General features: G+C 47.9%; 3 protein-coding genes across 3 annotated transcripts in view; 2 read left to right on the forward strand and 1 right to left on the reverse strand.

The window, feature by feature from the left end:
- Elp1 (elongator acetyltransferase complex subunit 1) overlaps positions 1–8,824 on the forward strand; it is a 53,221-nt gene extending 44,397 nt beyond the window's left edge. The window contains exons 32-37 of the mRNA XM_050164241.1: positions 95–208; positions 904–1,003; positions 1,524–1,651; positions 2,387–2,541; positions 4,440–4,554; positions 8,046–8,824. Coding sequence (XP_050020198.1) covers positions 95–208; positions 904–1,003; positions 1,524–1,651; positions 2,387–2,541; positions 4,440–4,554; positions 8,046–8,113 — 680 coding nt within the window. The 3' untranslated portion in view covers positions 8,114–8,824. The remainder of the gene's footprint in view (positions 1–94; positions 209–903; positions 1,004–1,523; positions 1,652–2,386; positions 2,542–4,439; positions 4,555–8,045) is intronic.
- Positions 8,825–8,975: 151 nt separating this feature from the next.
- Actl7a (actin like 7A) lies at positions 8,976–13,688 on the reverse strand. The gene has a single exon (XM_050164270.1). It carries the CDS (start codon positions 13,671–13,673, stop codon positions 12,351–12,353), a length of 1,323 nt encoding a protein of 440 aa, XP_050020227.1. The 5' UTR covers positions 13,674–13,688; the 3' UTR covers positions 8,976–12,350.
- Positions 13,689–15,728: 2,040 nt separating this feature from the next.
- LOC126514996 (actin-like protein 7B) lies at positions 15,729–17,078 on the forward strand. Its single transcript, XM_050164293.1, has one exon. It carries the CDS (start codon positions 15,729–15,731, stop codon positions 16,293–16,295), a length of 567 nt encoding a protein of 188 aa, XP_050020250.1. The 3' UTR covers positions 16,296–17,078.
- The last annotated feature ends 412 nt before the right edge of the window (positions 17,079–17,490 follow it).

Raw genomic sequence — 17,490 nt, forward strand, 5'->3', positions numbered from 1 at the left:
TGAATTTTTAACCCTTTATCACATCTCCTTCAGTTAGGTTTTATCTCTTTGCTTAAAAATCATGCTCAAGGTATTTTTCTTTCTGTATCCTCAGCCCAAAAAAATTTCATGGCCTTTCTGGACTCTCAGACAGCCATATTCATTCGCCATAAAGACCGTTTTCTGGTGGTTCGAGAGCTCAAGAGCCAAGGACCACAGATGCATGTGGGTGAGTGCCTCTGAGAAGCCTGTGGTGGTGTGGGAGGTGGGGGTGGGCACCCATGCACCTTGTCTGTGCTGTGTGTCTGTTGTCAGTGTTCTGAGACAAGCACTTTATAAAGAGAAAGGGATTGTTTGGGCACAAAGCTTTGGAGATAGAAGAATATGGCACCAAGAAGCATGTGCTTGACATTTGGGGAAGGTGTTGTGACAGAAAACCAGGTTGGCAAGTGCAAGAGGCACATCTGTAAGGAGATAAGGGGCGGCACCAGCCTCGCCGTACAGTCCCACAGGAACCAGATCTCAGTACTGTGTGAGCATCACTGACCTTGCTTTCGCCACTGTCCCATACTGCACACAAGTTGCTGAGTAGGGACAGACTACTCCTGTTGTCTTATTGCTGTGTTGTAGCTGCCTGGAACTCCATGTTGGAGAAGTGCTTAGGGGTCAGGGCCAGGCAGATAACAGAAAATCTCTACCAAGTAGTCCCACTTTTCCCCATCCAACCAGAGCAATGATATCTTCAGTGTTTCACAAAATGAATTTCCTAGTTCCTCCCCACCTAGTCCCCAGAAAGGAAAAGAATGTGGGAAACTCCAGATTTATAGTAAGTATAATTACCGTATTTAATGTTACCTTATTCATTATGGGATCAACTTTGAACTGCCCTCCCCTTCTCCAGTCTGCATCTGTTTTGTCTTCCAGATAACGAGATGGTAGCCCCTGGGCCAGAGTCGGATTTCTTCTCGGAGAGTGGGAGTGAGATGAGTGGCAGATACTCGCAGAGTAACTCCCGGATATCTGCGTACGTATGAGATCCGGTCAGCGAGTGAGTGGGAGAATGTCTGTCAGGGCCAGTGAGCACATCCTTGCAATGAGGCTGTTCTCACGCTAGCACTCACGTTGTTGTTTTCTTCCCTCCATTGTTTCGGTGTGTTACCAGGAGAACCTCATTTTTACCTTGCCCTTTAGTTCTTAAGATAGGGTCTCACTGTGTAGCCCTGGCTGGCCTGGTACCTGCTCTGTAGACCATGCTGGCCTCTGACTCACAGAGATCCACCTGCTTTTCCTCCTGAGTGAAGGAACCAAAGGCGTGTGCCATCTTCCCCCATCTTACCTTGCATTTTAATCCGAATTGAAGGGAGAAACAGCTCTTTGGCTTTCCTTATTTGCCTCCTCTTAGACCCCACTAGGTTTGTGTGGTTTTAGCCCCTCTTTTCTAACATCTCCCCAGAAAGGAACACTGTAGACACTCTGGTTTCTTAGAAAGTGGTGGCCAACAGGCACGGGAGAGCTTCCTTTTCAACATCTCTCATTTCTGACAGGAGGTCATCTAAAAACCGGCGCAAGGCAGAGCGGAAGAAGTACAGCCTCAAAGAAGGGAGTCCTCTAGAGGACCTGGCACTTTTGGATGCCCTGAGTGAAGTGGTACAAAGCATTGACAAGATGAAAGGTCTGGTCTTAGTGCTCACCATGCGATACTGCAGTTATGATGTAGTGTGGGGCTGGTGGGATGACTCAGGGTCACCAAGCCTGACAGTCTGATGTCCATTCCTGGGACCCACACAATAGAAAGAAAGGACCCTCTCCCTGAATGTTGCCTTTTGATCTCCACTGAGACACAAACAAAATCAGGTGTTTAAGAAGCAACAACAAAAAACAACACTGATGGTGTTTTCCAGTTTGAACAGTGGTTCTGTAACTTGTGGGCCTCGAACCCTGCGAGGGTCAAACTACCCTTTCGTAAGGGTTGCATAGCTGATATTTATGTTACATAACAGTAGCAAAATTACAGTTGTGAAGTAATAATGAAAATAATTTTATGGCTGGGGGTCAGCACAACACAAGGAGCTGTATTAGAGGGTTGCAGCGTTAAGAAGGTTGAGAACTACTGAGTTAGAGGGAAGAAGCAAGCGGTCAGTGGGAAGCTGAGTCAGTCCTTCCCAGCCCCTGAAGGAGAAGCCTTCTTGTGAGGATACAGTGCTTAAGTCAGGAGCAGGGACCTCACTCGTTCACTGAGTTTCCCTTTCCTTCCCATGTGCTGAATTACTCCAGCATTTGGGAAGAAGAACGTGGAAGAACGCTTCTCTAGGGTGGTGCCAGCCACTGTGAGCCTGGGGAAGAAGTCCCTGGTGATTCTAGCAGTGGAGCCAGGACGCAGCTCACACTTTCACGTTTCTCTCTCCAGACGAAGTGCACAGTATATTAAGGGCGCTCTTTGTCCTGGCGTTTGAACAGCAAGCACAGGAACTGCAGAAGGCCTATGAGAATACTCTGAAGCTCATGGAGAAGGCACTTCCGGAAATCTGGACTCTTGACTGCCAGCAGAGTTCACTCACATCGGTAAGTTTCCTCAGCCACCACCTGCGGTCTCTGCCTTCTCTCTGTAGCCCCCAAGAGTCTAGGGTGGAAGACAACTCTGGCTTCGCGCTTATCTTAGCAGTAGGCTTGCCTGTTTCCTGCTAAGGTGAAGTAGGTTGTTGTTTTTCCTTTTCAGATAGAGCAGCTGTCATAGGGATGATTGGAAATCCTCAGTGACCATGGAGTATGGAGGAAGGAGGGAAGCTAGGGTTAGATCCTAGATCTGAAGCCCCGGTGCAGGGTCGGAGAGTTTTGTGTCCCATGAAGTATTCTCAAGTATCTGCTGGCTACTTGAGCTCTCAAGTCTACTGTGGAGAGTTTTGATTAGGAGTTAGAAAAGCTGGTATATCAATCAGAGTTCAGTAAGGAAAACAAAATCCAAACCTGTTATTTTCCCATGGAGAATTTAATACCTGGTTGATTAAATAAGCATTGAGGGGCAGAAAAGGCAAAAGAGGAGCACTGGAGGCTGAGAGAGGAACAGCAGCTAGAGAAGTAGCGTCTGCCCCTGCGGAAAGAAGAAAAGAAAGAGCTGGGGATGGTGACAGGTCTGGAGAGAGTGCGGCTTAGTGAGACCTGAGAGTTGAGGGAGGCCGCCCCGTGAGGCTGGTTTTAAGTGCCCAGAGAGAAGTAGGAACTGTAATGAATAGCCCTTGAAAGCAAGCACATTGCTTTTCCTTCCAGCTGTGCCCTCTCCTTTAGTCCCCTTTTTGGGGGCGCCTAACAGGGCATCAGCTGATGGAGAAAACTGTGGTTCATGCCCACATCCTGGCTTCACTGGCTGTGGATAGAAGGGTGGATTTGGTGCTTAGCAACAGGAGGTTGCGATCATTTCACTGGCTAGACATGTGTCGGATTCTAGGTTTCGATTTCCTAGGTTAGTGGGGAAACTTCCATGGGTGTATTACCAGAATGTTTGGAAGACTTGATAAGAGGGTGGATATTTGTACAGACCACTTTACATGCCACAGCAAGGAAAGCAGCTAAAAATCTAGATGCCACAAATGCTTGAATTAACTGTAATGGATGTTGCCTAGAAATACGATTATCTTCCGTACTGCAGCGTTTTGAAGTCATCAGTTTCAAATGCCTCTCCACTTCTGTTCAGATCACAGCAGCTTCTACGATCGCAGCTCTGTGAATCTTGTAGGGAAAGCGCGCAGATGTTTTGTTTGGCAATACGGAAGTGGGCCTCGTTCCGGGCAGGCACCATGAGTCACTTGTAAGTGCTCTTGAGCTCGTGGTATTACAGCTGACCATGTTCCGGCAGGGACACATGCAGAGACCAATGAGAGCAAAGCAGAGGCTCACTGCCAGCATGGACCCCAGTGAGATCTGTGTAGAGTTGGTGTTCCACCCATATGACACATATGTGTATTTCTTTTAATATAAAAATTACTATTTCCATCCAGGTGGTGGTGATGCACGCCTTTAATCCCATCACTTGGGAGGCAGAGGCAGGAGGATCTCTGTGAGTTCGAGGCCAGCCTGGTCTACAAGAGCTAGTGCCAGGACAGGCTCCAAAGCTACAGAGAAACCCTGTCTCAAAAACAAAACAAAACAAAAAAATCCTATTTCCTACAGTGCTTTGAGTAGAATGGATCCTTTCTGTGTTCCAAAAACTTGGATTTTTCTCTCCCCATGGGCTAGGATCTGCTAACTTGGAAAAGGCCAGGCCGGCTTGTTGGGGAGTCGTCTCCTCCTCTGCTGCGCATTCCTGAGAGTCAGGAAGCTTAGCGGTCTGAGCTGAGAGAGCACAGAAGCTGACCTATCTCCATTAGAGCTGAGAAAGACAGCAGACCAGGTTGCTGCTAGTGGAGACTGTGGGTCTGTCACCATCCGAAGATCATCTCTGCTGACATAACCTGTTTTCTGCTTAGGTCCTAGGTCCGAGTTCCACTGTGAATAGCATCACTGCCTCTTACCAGCAGCAGCAGCAGCAGCAGCAGCAGCAGCAGCAGCAGCAGCCACAACCACCATCTGTTCCTGTTCTCGGTCAGTGACTTCTCTCCACATTGTCTTCATGCTATGCAGGGCTGGGTGTCGGTGTTGGAGAGATCAGCTCTTTAAGGGATCCCTCTCAGTCTGAAACCACGTTTTCTTTGTATTTTAAATTTTTATTCATTTTATATACCAAACACAGTTCGCCCTCTTTCCCCTCCTCCTGCTCCCCCTCCCTCCATCTACTCCCCATAATCTGCACAACTGTTGCCCACGTGTATAGGGTCTAGTTTGGTCTTCTGTAGGCTCCACAGCTGTCAGTCTAGAGTCTGTTAGCTCCTGAGAGCTCGAACAAGAGGGAACTGAGACCACATTTTACATGGCTCTAGTATTTCTAATGTTGGTGGCTTGGAGGGAAGGACGCAACATGACTTAAGTTGGTTTGCTTGTATTTTTGAAGACAAGGTCTGACTGTGTTTCTGGCTAGCCTGGAACTTACTCTGCAGACCAAACTGGCCTTGAACTCAGAGATCCACCTGTCTCCCGAGTTCTGGGATTTAAGATGTATACCACCACTCCTGGCACAATGTGACATTTTATTTATTTATTTTTAAATTAGCTCTTGAGCAGCCTGTGCCCAGTTTAGGACATGTATTACCGTCCTGTCTCTATCATCTCTCCCCATCTTGTAATGCCTGTTTCAATCTGAATTAAAACCTTTTCTTACCAGGCAGTGGTGGCACTTGCCTTTAATCCTAGCACTCAGAAGGCAGAGGCAGGCAGATCTCTATGAGTTTGAGGCCAGCCTGGTCTACGGAGTGAGTTCCAGGACAGCCAGGACTACAAAGAGAAACCCTGTCTTGAAAAAAACAAAACAAACAAAAAACAAAAAAACTTTTCTTAACCAACTCCAGCTTTGCTTTAAAAAAAAAATTCGCAGTGACAGTTGCATGCCCGTGCGTCCATCCATGCATGGCTGCACATCACAGTTGCATGCCTGTGCGTCCATCCATGCATGTATGCACATCACAGTTGCATGCCTGTGTGTCCATCCATGCATGTATGCACATCACAATTGCAGCATGAGCCTAAGAGCCCACACCTACTCAAGTGGGAGACCTTTGAGTTGGGATTCTGGCTCTTACAATTACTCTTTCCACCTTCAGAATAGTATTAGGAGACAGATATTTGTATCACCTTACAACTGATGTTAGAATTTGAAGGCACACTTTACATGCTTCTGCCTGTAAAGTCTGTAACATGTAAGGGTTCCTCATCTGAGTTTATGATGTCAGTGTCCTGTGGCTCCAAAGTTGGTTGGTATTTAATTACATTCTTGTCACTATGACAGGATTACCCCATCCTGTCAGGGAGAGCATGTTGGTAGGAGCAGCTTGCTGCTATGGTGGCAGGATTGTGTGGCAGCTGATTGTAGCATGACACCAACCAGGAACCAGAGAGGTCAGTTTCAAGCCAGGTAGAAGCATAGCTCATAAACCCCATCCAACTCAACTCCTGTGTCTGCCAACTATGCCTATGTCTAAAAGGTCCTGCAACCTCCCAAAGCAGTGCCACAGCTTGGATTCAGCTGTTTAAATGCCTGGGTTAATGTGTAGGGGAGGCGGCTTTAAAATGCAAATCCTAACAGGTAGAAAGGGGAAGGTTGTAATTCAAAAGTAGCCAGCAAAAACCCACCAGAAAATTAGTTCCACTCAAATAGTCCCATTGCCCTTCCCAGCTAACAGTGGTGCGCATATACTCACATTAGTGGAGGCATTGGAAATGCATGTTTGTCAGTATCTGTGCTTGCCATGCTTGGTGCTGTACACAGCACAGACTGATTGATTGCAGGTCGTGCAGAAATACAGGATCTCATGACATAGTCTGAAGTGGGAAAGCTCTAAACTTGAAACTGGGTGTTACAGTTCTGATCGCTTCTGAAGGGGATCTGACTGGTAAATAGTCATCAAAGTATTCTTATTAAAATGATTCTTTTTGCCCCATGAAAGTCAAACATGGAAATGTAAAACATGTCCTCTTTTGCTGTCAGTCAGCCCAGGTTGTCATTCTGGGCTGATTTGATATTTTATACTTATTCTTGGTTAACTCTAGAATCAAATATAGTTGCAATTATGTAATGTTTTTAAAAGACAATAGATTCTAATGTAACTTTTTTAAAGATAAAAATCTCATTCAAGCTTTAACCATGAAATTATGGACCTGCTTAACCTTGTTTTGGTATTGATATTCTTTTATATCCCAAACTAGTGGGCTCTGTTTATATAGTTTGACTTGTGGGAAGGGTGGTTGATTTTTTTTTTTTTTTTTTTTTAATTTCTGGAAAGTGATAGGCATGGTAACATAGGTAATTAGAAACTGTATGGGTCAGTAGGATAGGAAAATCTAGATTGCAAATTATATTGAAGAAAATTAAAATTTGGTTGGGGCATGGTGACACAGCCTTGTAATCTGGCAGTTTGTGGTTAATCTATGTGTGTATAAGCATGTGTTTATATAAAATGCAAAATCATGGTTTAAAAATTCTCTTAAAGATTTTTCGCATTGTTAAATTTTTAAAATAATTTTAATAGTGCATATGTAGATATATTGCTAGAAATTTAATTATTAACAAATAATAATGAAACAGTTTTATATACCTTTTTATTTCTTGGTTGGTTGGTTGGTTGGTTTTTCAAGACAGGGTTTCTTTGTGTAATCTTGTCTGTCCCAGAACTCACTTTGTAAACCAGGCTGGCCTCAAACTCCCAGAGATCCACCTGCCTCTGCCTCCTGAATGCTGGGATTAAAGACATGCGCCACCCCCACCTGGATCCTTATATATATATATTTTTTTCTTGTCTGTGCTTCAAATATATGATTCCTAGTCAGATTAGAGACTCCTAAAGTCTAAAGGAAAAAATACAGAATTCCTACCTGTAACTACTTCCTACTTTACTTTTTATAAAGTCAGTTTTGCTGAGCATCTGTTCATAGAATTCTGCTACTTTCTGTCATTCACTTGACTCACTGTTACATACTGCCACGTTTTATTCTTAAAATTGAGAAAATTTTCACATATGGTAAAATGTAGATATAGTTTGCAACTTGACAGTTTTTTGAAAATGTACACTTCTGGTCTGGATAGATGGCTTTTGGTGGTTAAGAACATTTTCGTTCTTGCAGAGGAACAAGGCTGGTTCACCTGTAGTGGCTTACAGCCATCCAAAACAGTCCCCTGGGATTTCAGTGTCCCTTCTGGTCTCCAAGGGCATTGTGTGCATATGGTGTAGATACGTGTGTGTGTGTGTGTGTGTGTGTGTGTGTGTGTGTGTAACATAAACATACATAAAACACATCTAAAAATTAGAAAGTAAGCAGACACCAGTACTACCTCTCCCTGTTCAAATACTGAATCACCTAATGACACGTGTGCAGCCTGATGCCCTTCCTCTTCTCTGGGCAGGGCCTCCAGGCTGTGTTTGCTTTGACACTACAGAGTTGAGGTAGCAGACCCATTATCACCTCCCTTCCATTCTTGCTTTCAGATGCTGGAATCTGTGTGCCACCAAAGATTGACCTGAGAGGCCTGTGGAAGCTGAGCCTGCTGGACTGACTGACCTGTGAAGAAGGCATCACTGGGAAGACCATTTGCCCCCTCACTCCTCATTGTGCTTCTAGTTCTTGCTCCTTAGAGGCCCGGCTGTTGAGAACTGAGATATGGGATGGTCTGCCTTTGCCCTGCCTACAGCTGCTGTGAGACCAGACTTAGCACTAAGCAGTCTGGTTCTTACTTTAAGTACTGCCAGAACTTTGTTTCAGCCAACATATTACAGTTTGTTTTTTTAAATGCTATTTTTAGCTGGGCATGGTGGGGCATGCCTATAATCCCAGCAACGCAAAAAGCTGAGGCAGAAAGGCAGGTTCAAGACCAGTGTGGGATACAGCAAGACCTTATCTCAGAACAGCCCAACCTGCTGTTGTTGTATTTAGTGCTCTTTGAGAACATGGCTTCTAAAGCAAAAAATCATGGACTAGATTTTCATGCACAGATCCAGGCCTAGTTTCTGTTGTAACCATGGTAACGCTAATCATTGATTTGATCCTCAGTTCCTGTGTAGATAGGGAGTGATGTTTCATTCTACCTCGTAAAAAAAAAAAACAAAAAACAAAAAAAAAGTGGAGTTCCATTTCTGTGTTGTTTTGCATTGCTAACATTGTGTATTGTATAAAAACAGGCTGTGACTGCTGCCAACATTCAGTCAGATGTGATTGTGTAGCTGGCATCTTCCCGCCCGACTCAAAGCAGAATAAAAAGTTAAATGTGTTTGGGGACTGGAGAGTTGACTCAGCAATTAAGAACGATTATCCCAGCACCCACATGGCAGTTCACAACTGTTCACTTCAGTTCCAAGGAATCTAATGCCCTCTTCTGACCTCTTGGCACCAGGCAAGCACGTAGTACACAAACATATATACGTACAGCCAAAACATACATACAAAATCTTAAAAAAATTTTTAATTAAATGTGCCATTCAATCAGGCTATGTGCTACCCGCTTTAATTGGTCTATAAGCCTCCTTGTGGTGTGAATGAAATGGACCCCATGGGCTCTTCAGGAGAGGCACTATCAGGGGGTAGGGCCTTGTTCGACTAGGTGTGGCCTTGGAGGGAGCGTGTCACTGGGGACAAGCTTTGTGGTTTCAGATGCTTAAGCCAGGCCCAGCGTCTCACTGTCTGCCGATCTGGATGTAGAGATCTCAGCTACCTCTCTAGTACCATCTCCGCCTGCGTGCCACCATGCTTCCTGTCATGATCATGTTTCCCACCGTGGGGACAATGGACTGAACCTCTGAACTTTAAGTCGGTCCCAGTTAAATGCTTTCCTTTATAAGGGTAGCTGTGGTTCTGGTGTCTCTTCACAGCAGTAGAAACCCTAACTGCGAGGCGACCCTCCTCTACCTGCACTGTTACAGGGACTGCTTTATCGCCAGTGTATGCTCTGCTAGAGTCATCAGTGGTCGGGTGGGATGGATTGGAATCCGCTGACACAGGTCCTGCACTTCAGTATTGGGTAGACAGCAGGCATAGTATGGTAGCAGGGATGGAGGTTACTCTTTGCTCTCCAGGCCCTGCCTCCTATGCTGAGTGATTTTTGTCAGTGTCTAGGCAGACTAGTTTACTTTCTGTAAGGTGTTTAACTGACTTGTTTCATCCTGTTTCCAAAGGCTTGGAAGAATAATATTCTCTCTCTCTCTCTCTCTCTCTCTCTTTCTCTCTCTCTCTCTCTCTCTCTCTCTCTCTCTCTCTTTCTCGTCAAGTCTAGAAATAGGTCAGTTTATTTTAATTAGAGGCTTTTTAAAAATTCTTCGACAGTTTCATACTCACTAGATAGTTGTCTTAAGAGACATTGTGACCATGGCAACTCTTACAAATTGAAGGGGGCTTGCTTACAGTTTCAGAGGTTCGGTCCATTATCATATGCAGGCAGACATGGTGCTGGAGCTGAGAATCTTACATCTTGACACAGACCACAGAACATCGGCTGACACACTGGGCAGTATCCTAAGCATAAGAGACCACAGAGCCTGCTCCCACAGTAACACACTTCCTCCAACAAGGCCACACCTCCTAATAGTGCCACTCCCTTTTGGGGCCATTTTCTTTCAAACCACACCAATAGTAGTACATAATTCATCCCTGTTGTAACAAACTTGCGAAGTTTTCCCCAGCTGTTAAATTTAGATGATGTTGGAAGTACTAAGATGTTTTTGCGTGGAGCCTGTCTTTACTGGGACAGGTGGATCCGGTGAGCATTGATAATGCTTTGTGAAAGAATGTGGTTCTATCAGCTTTCCATTGACATTTTAGTATTTAGGCCTGGAGCTTCCTGGAGTTGAGCAAATGGCTCTTGGAGCCTCTGTATGGTAGAGATGCCTGTTCTCCAGATGCTCAGGGTGCAAGTGTGACTAAGAATCCCAGTAAGATGTGAAGGCTATTGTTTAAGAGCTAAAAGTCACAATTGTAGCTATTGGGAGCACTGCCTGGGGACCAGATACATCCTGAAGCATGTCTGCTTTCCATCAGCTGTGAGAAAGCCACTGGGCAATATAGGGAAACTGATTGGGGTGGCTGGGGTCTCCAGCCTCATTCCAGACCTGCGCTCAACACCACCACCACTGGTGTGGCAGCAGCAGCTGCTGCAGCCACATCTTAGGGACGATGGTAGTCGAGGTCTCCAGGTGGCTCACTCCCTCTCCCACATTAAATGTCCAACCAACAGAAACACACAGACACAGTACAGACAACCATGGGTGGCTACCACACATTCATACCCTGAATGGACCAGGGGAGTCCAGTGATGTCTCACAGGGATTCCAGACACTGGGCCCGCATCTGCAGCTGGCCTCTCCTTTATGTCCTAAACAGAAGGTACCTTAACCAGACTTACCTCTGGAGGTGACAGACCAGGTGACTTTTTGGGGTATAGGCCTCATTTCTCCAAGGTATTAGGCAGCAATTAATCAGACGGGGGTCCTGGGACCCTGGAACTCCCTTGGCTACCACACTTCCTTGCTCCAAGGGGCTCTGAGACCCCCAGTGTGTCAAGGTCTGTTCTCTGGGAATCTCGCTGGGGTCTCCAGAAATGTGAGGTACCCGCTTGTATGTGGATTCAAGCCAGAAAGTCCATTAGCTGACAACTATGCTGGGTGTTTGGGACCCGAGTGTAGTCCTGAGTCTTTTTAAAAAAGGGTGAACTTTTTTTTTTTTAAATTTACTTACTTTTTATATACCAATCCTAGTCATCCCCCCTCCTTTCCCCACTCTACCCTCCATCTACTCAGATAAAAGGCTTCTCCTGGGAAATCAACTAAGTCTGTCCCATCACCTCAAGGCTCCCCTCCCTCTCCCCCGTGCCTAGGCTGAGCAAGGTATCTCTCCATAGAGAATGGTCTCCACCAAGTCAGTTCATGCGTTAGTGTTAGATCCTGGACAGGATGCTCTTTTTAAGCACAAAACTACATCCTGCGTTGACGCAGCTCAGCAAGGACAGTTAGCCAGAAGGGGACTACAGAAGCCAAAACAAGTTAGTACAGTTAGGGACTTTGCCAGAACTATGGACTTTTATGGATTAGGTCTTTGTTTTGGTTTTGGCAGGTGTTCCTGCCTGTGTACTGGGTTTCGAGACCTGAATGGTACTTCTATTGTAGCGTCCATCCGTAGTGCTAATGGAATGATAGAAGTCTTCACGGCCAGTAACCCTGGTGGCTTTCTATGAACCAGTTTTGAGACATACTGGTGAGTAAAAAAGAGGTACAGTTAAGACAGGGTAGTTAAAACAAGGTAGATTGCCAGCATATTCTGAGTTTGCTGTCAGATGGGAAATACGGTACTGTTTTTATGGGAGACTGAACTTATTCAGCATTCTGGGGGGGGGGGATTGTGGATGAGGATCCCCTTGTATACTTTAACATCATTTACTCTTAACCCGTTTTTTTTCTTTTTTTAACACATTTTTCCTTAAGCATGTTTTAACAACAGAGTAGTTCCTACAGTGGGAAGCGTAATGTTAGAACAAGTTTCTTCCAAGAGAAACTGAGCGGTCAGCATAGCGCATGTCTGACTCTCGTGGCCCCACTCCACTCCCAGGTGTTTGTGTCACTTAAGGCAAGGACACATCTGTGTGGCTCCTACTCCGTCAGGAAATAGGCGTGCTGTGAAGGGAAGGGGACACGAGGGGTCTTTAATGCTACAGGAATGAACATGCCAGCTCACACACCATATGTAGAAAGGTGTTCCCTCACGCAGTAAAGCTGACACACTGTCACCACCGTGGCCACGCCGCCACCAGTTCAGAAGCACCTTCTGTAGAGGAAGAAAGGCCCATGCTCCTCGTACTCAAAGCGGTGAACCCACAGTGGTTGGAAACCCTGGAGCGAGGCCAGGATAGAGCCACCAGTCCACACTGCGGTGTCTCTCTCAGGCAGAACGTTGACCTGTGGGGTGTCATTGGGGCACATGCTGCTTAGCTCCTTCTGCAGGCGGTTAGGGAAGCCCTTGAGCATAGTGCTGCCCCCACAGAGCAGGATGTTCCCCATGAGGTCTCGCTTGAGTGCGATGTCACACTTGTTAAGGCAGGACACCGTCTGGGTGTGGAGGCCCAGCTGCATGGATTTGATCAGCGACGGCTTGAAGAACATCTCCGAGCAGAGGAACCTCTCCTGGCCCAGACGGATCTCTTTCCCATCAGGCAGAGTATATTGGATCTCATGTTCACTGGGAGGGATTTTCTTCTCTTCGATGGGGTCCAGGGCCACGAAGCAGCATCTTGTCTTGATGGCCTCCACAATACTGGTCTGGTCATCTGTGAAGTGTTTTCCAGAGTTGTTCATCAAGCTCATCAGGTAGGCCGTCAGGTCAGATCCTGCATAGTCTAGCCGCCCCGTGATGCTAGGCAAAGGATAACCCTCATAGATGGGTACCACATAGGACACACCGTGGCCCACCTCCACCACCAGCCCGGACGTGCGTCCATACGAGTACATGGACAGGCGGGACTGGTAGGCGATGTGCATTGCAGGTGTGTTGAAGGTCTCAAACAACATCTCAGCATACTTCTCTCTGTTGGTGTGAGGGCTCAGGGGTGGGTCCGAGACCAGGACTGCATGCTCCTCCGGGGCGATCTTCATCTCTTGTCGGAAGAGGTATTCCCAGATGTCCTGTACTGTGTCCCAGTCCACAATGATGCCATGACGCAGGGGGTTGACCAGCTTGAGATGTATGTCTGGGTTAAGGAGCTCATGCCCCACGAAGGTCTCTTTGCGATTATCCCCAGTCTTGGCTGTCTCCATGTAGGGCTTGCCCACTGTTGTTGAGATCTTGTGAGTGGGCTTTGGCAGGCCAGCAAAGCCACATTTACAGAAGCCGGTGCCGAGATCCACGACCACTGCTTTGGTCACCTCTAACTTGGACCTGACCTTGGGCGCGGTTGACTTCTCAGGGTCTTCTGTCTCGGCACTCTCTCGACGGACCCATACTGCCCTCTTTGCTGGGCCGTCCTTTAGTGAGGCAGTCTGGAGGACCTGTGTCTGCATGGAGGCCTGGTTGCCAGCTTTCTTGGCAGGTCCATCCCCCATGTCTGCTGCCTCTGGAGCCCACACGCTTTCCAGAGACATACTGCTCTCAGAAAGCTCTTGATCCTGCTGGGTAAGAGGCCTGAGAGGCTCAGATCAGAGGATGGCTTAAGAATCTGCCCAACAGTGACATCACTGATTGTGACATAATCCAGCGACCAGAGACTCTAGACACTGGAGACCTTGTTTGGGTACAAAAGAGATATTATCTTTTGTAGTAAAGCTTGATTAATTTGTTCAGTTCATTTGTTGAGTGCCTGTAACATGCCATGAAGAAGCAGCAATAGAGTCCTTCCCTTATCTGGCCCATATTTGAGTTGGTGTGCGCTGTGGGGAAAGACACAAAATGTCTGTTGAACAACAACAACAAAAAAATCAAATTTAGAAGTTTTTAGAGAAAAATCAGAGGACAGAGAGAGGGTGGCCGAGCTGATGTGGTTCAGGCAAAGGCTCCCTGAGCCGACAGCAGTTGTGTAAGGAGCTGAAGGAGGTGACCTAGTGACAGGAGTGTATTTGGTGCAGGGGACTAAGTCACCTGGCTGTGGAGTTAGTGAAGGGGCCTGCAGGGTGCCGGATCCAGCCTGTGGCGGTATACGAATCTACTGCATCAGCCGTACTCATTCACTTATGGATTCCCCGGGTCATTAAAAGGAAAACAAAAACAAACAAACAAAAAAAAACTGTTGAATCAGCATCACAAAGATTGGGCCAAAGGCTGAGGGGAAATAAATGTGACCGTACAGAAGTTTGCTGAACTCCACTGAGAGAAGCTGCAAGAAGACCAATGTAACCAGGGGGAAGAGTCTGGAAAAGTAGAGCGTGGGTGGGAGAAGGGAGGCTGGTGGTAGTGGAGGACCAACCAACCAGTCCCATCAGGCCATGGGCCATTGCAGGGACTTCTAGGTGAGCAAGGCTAGAACGGATTAGAGAAATTTGAACAAATGGACACTATCTGAGCTTTTCCCAGGAGTTACTGCTGCTGTGATGATTGGACAGCCCTCCTGCCTAATTTGGGGGTCTCAGGTAGATAACCCTACGAAGAATTAGTTTTGAACATAGACTTGCGCTCCTTTATCAGGGTCACAGCGTGTGCATCGAAATATAACCCGACAGTGAAGGCTCGAGTACACAGCTTCCCCAAGGATATCCAGTAGGAGTACACAGCCCCCCCCCCCCCAACATGTACCGCATACATGCCTTGACACCTAGCATTTCTGAGGCTGCTTGGCCATCTGTCTCCTTAGCTGGACATACGGATTTCTACCCACCATGGTGCTGAGGTCGTCAGGAGACCCGGTTAGTTGGTGTTGGGTGAACTTTGGTTGAAGTATTATCCCTCTTAAAAACTGATAGCTCTTGGATTCTGAACCTCTACACCAAGTGCAAAGCCCAGGATCTAACCTTATGCATGCCTCATCTTTGACCTTACCCTCGGCTCTATCCTAGATGTGAGACAGTCACTCTGGTGATGGGGTCCTTCCTTCGTGGAGGTGGTGGCAGGTCCTCTTGGTCTCAGGGATGAGAATTAAAGTACGAAGTGCTGCTAGCTTTACTAGAGAATGCACCTGTGCTTGTGAAATGAAAGAGGAGGCCAGGTACAGGCCTTGAGCTTTGTGTCTAAAGCGGAAACAGCGTTCAAGGTCTCTAGGAGACCTGGTTAATTGCTGTTAGATGGACGTCTATCACTCTCAAAAACTGCTCTTGAATTCTGAACCTCTATGCAGCTCTGCCCAGCCCCTAAGATTCTGCAAAGTAGTGCAAGAAGAACCCGGTACTGTGCCTGGTATTCTCTAGGGGCCCAAATTATCAGTGCCAAGGAGCAGAGGAGCAAAGAAATGAACGGATCATCACTGAATGGCCAGACATGGAGATGTTTGAGGGAGCGGAGAGATTCTAGAGCCGCTGGTAATTAGCTCTGTCCTGGAGCAAACCAATTAGGAAGGTGTGTGGAGGGTGAAAAGAGCAAGCTCCCCCCTATCTAAATGGACCGTCCCTGGTGACATCACAATGCTAAGTGGTTGCACGGTTGGAGGTGGACTCTCATTTCTCCCCAGGAGCTGTAGGGTGTGGATGTAAGAAGGTGAGGAAGGGAGGCAGATGGCGACAAAGAACAACCCTAGCCCTAAGCCCATGGGCACAGCCCAGGGCGACCCTGGAGAGGCAGGAACACTGCCAGTCCCTGAGGCTGGCATCCGGGACACAGGGTCCACTCAACTGAAGATGAAGCCCAAGCAAATACGCAAGATCAAGGCGCTGGTCATTGACCTGGGCTCCCAGTACTGTAAGTGCGGCTACGCGGGAGAGCAGAGGCCCACCTACTTCATCTCCTCTACGGTGGGCAAGCGCAGCCCCGAGATGGCAGCGGACGCTGGAGACACCTTCAAGGAGACATACGTGGGCCATGAGCTGCTCAACATGGAGGCATCTCTGAAGCTGGTTAACCCACTGAAGCACGGCATCGTGGTGGACTGGGATTGTATCCAGAACATCTGGGAGTACATCTTCCACACCGCCATGAAGATCCTTCCGGAAGAGCACGCGGTGCTGGTGTCCGACCCTCCGCTCAGCCCCATCAGCAACCGGGAAAAGTACGCGGAGCTCATGTTTGAGACCTTCCGCATCCCAGCCATGCACGTGACCTCCCAGGCGCTTCTGTCCATCTAATCATACGGCAAGACCTCCGGGCTGGTGGTCGAGAGCGGGCACGGTGTGTCGCATGTGGTACCCATCTCCGAGGGGGACCTGCTGCCGGGCCTGCCCTGCCGTGCAGACTATGCCGGCTGCGACCTCACCAACTACCTCATGCAGCTGCTCAATGAAGCAGGTCACCAGTTCTCAGATGACCACCTGCACATCATCGAACACATCAAGAAGAAGTGCTGCTACGCCGCGCTGCTGCCAGAGGAGGAGATGAGCCTGAGCCCCGAGGAGCTGCGCGTAGACTAAGAGCTCCCGGACGGCAAGGTCATCACCATCGGCCAGGAGCGCTTCCGCTGCTCCGAGATGCTCTTCAAGCCCTCCCTGGTGGGCTGCACGCAGCCGGGCCTCCCGGAGCTCACAGCTGACTGCCTGGGCCGCTGTCAGAATACTGGCTTCAAGGAGGAGATGGCGGCTAACGTGCTGCTGTGCGGTGGCTGTACCATGCTGGACGGCTTCCCTGAGCGTTTCCAGAGGGAGCTGAGTCTCCTCTGCCCCGGGGACAGCCCCACGGTGGTCGCTGCTCCCGAGAGGAAGACGTCAGTGTGGACCGGCGGCTCCATCCTGGCCTCGTTGCAGGCCTTCCAGCAGCTTTGGGTCAGCAAGGAAGAGTTTGAGGAGCGCGGCTGCGCAGCCATCTACAGCAAATGCTAAGGGGCGGGCCCCACTGGCAAGAGCTGGAGAGCAGAGCCCCACCCCCTGGGGGCGACTCTACCTTTACAGAATTTCACATTAAAGTTTAACCTATAACGGTCGTGTCTGGTCTGGAGTTCTTGATAGAATCCGATAGCGGGTGGGGACAGGTTGAGTTTAGAGTTAACTGCCCTCTTCTTGAGTGTCCGTAAGTGGGTCAGTACAGTCGTCAAAAGGGAGATGAGACAAGATGGATGCCGGACTGTCTTAAAACTGCTGTGGCAACGTTTCTTTCCAGAAAGGAAGGCACATGTACACGTTAGCAACACCACATAAGCGCAAATACACATGAATACGCAAATACAGATGATAAAACTATAAAAGCGAGTAAATTATAAGATAGAAAGATATGACATGCAAACTTTAAAAACTCACTGGATGAGCGGGGCGGTGGTGGCGCACGCCTTTAATCCCAGCACTCGGGAGGCAGAGGCAGGCGGATCTCTCTGAGTTCGAGGCCAGCCTGGTC

Source organism: Alexandromys fortis, unplaced genomic scaffold, assembly GCF_014885135.2.
Source record: "Alexandromys fortis isolate MF-2015 unplaced genomic scaffold, M_Fortis_MF-2015_v1.1 scaffold_18, whole genome shotgun sequence".
NCBI classification, from domain to species: Eukaryota; Metazoa; Chordata; class Mammalia; order Rodentia; family Cricetidae; genus Alexandromys; species Alexandromys fortis.

Bases quoted from the DNA above. Each gene is read 5' to 3' on its own strand.
- Actl7a (XM_050164270.1), bottom strand. From the start codon at position 13,673: ATGTCTCTGGAAAGCGTGTGGGCTCCAGAGGCAGCAGACATGGGGGAT.
- LOC126514996 (XM_050164293.1), top strand. From the start codon at position 15,729: ATGGCGACAAAGAACAACCCTAGCCCTAAGCCCATGGGCACAGCCCAG.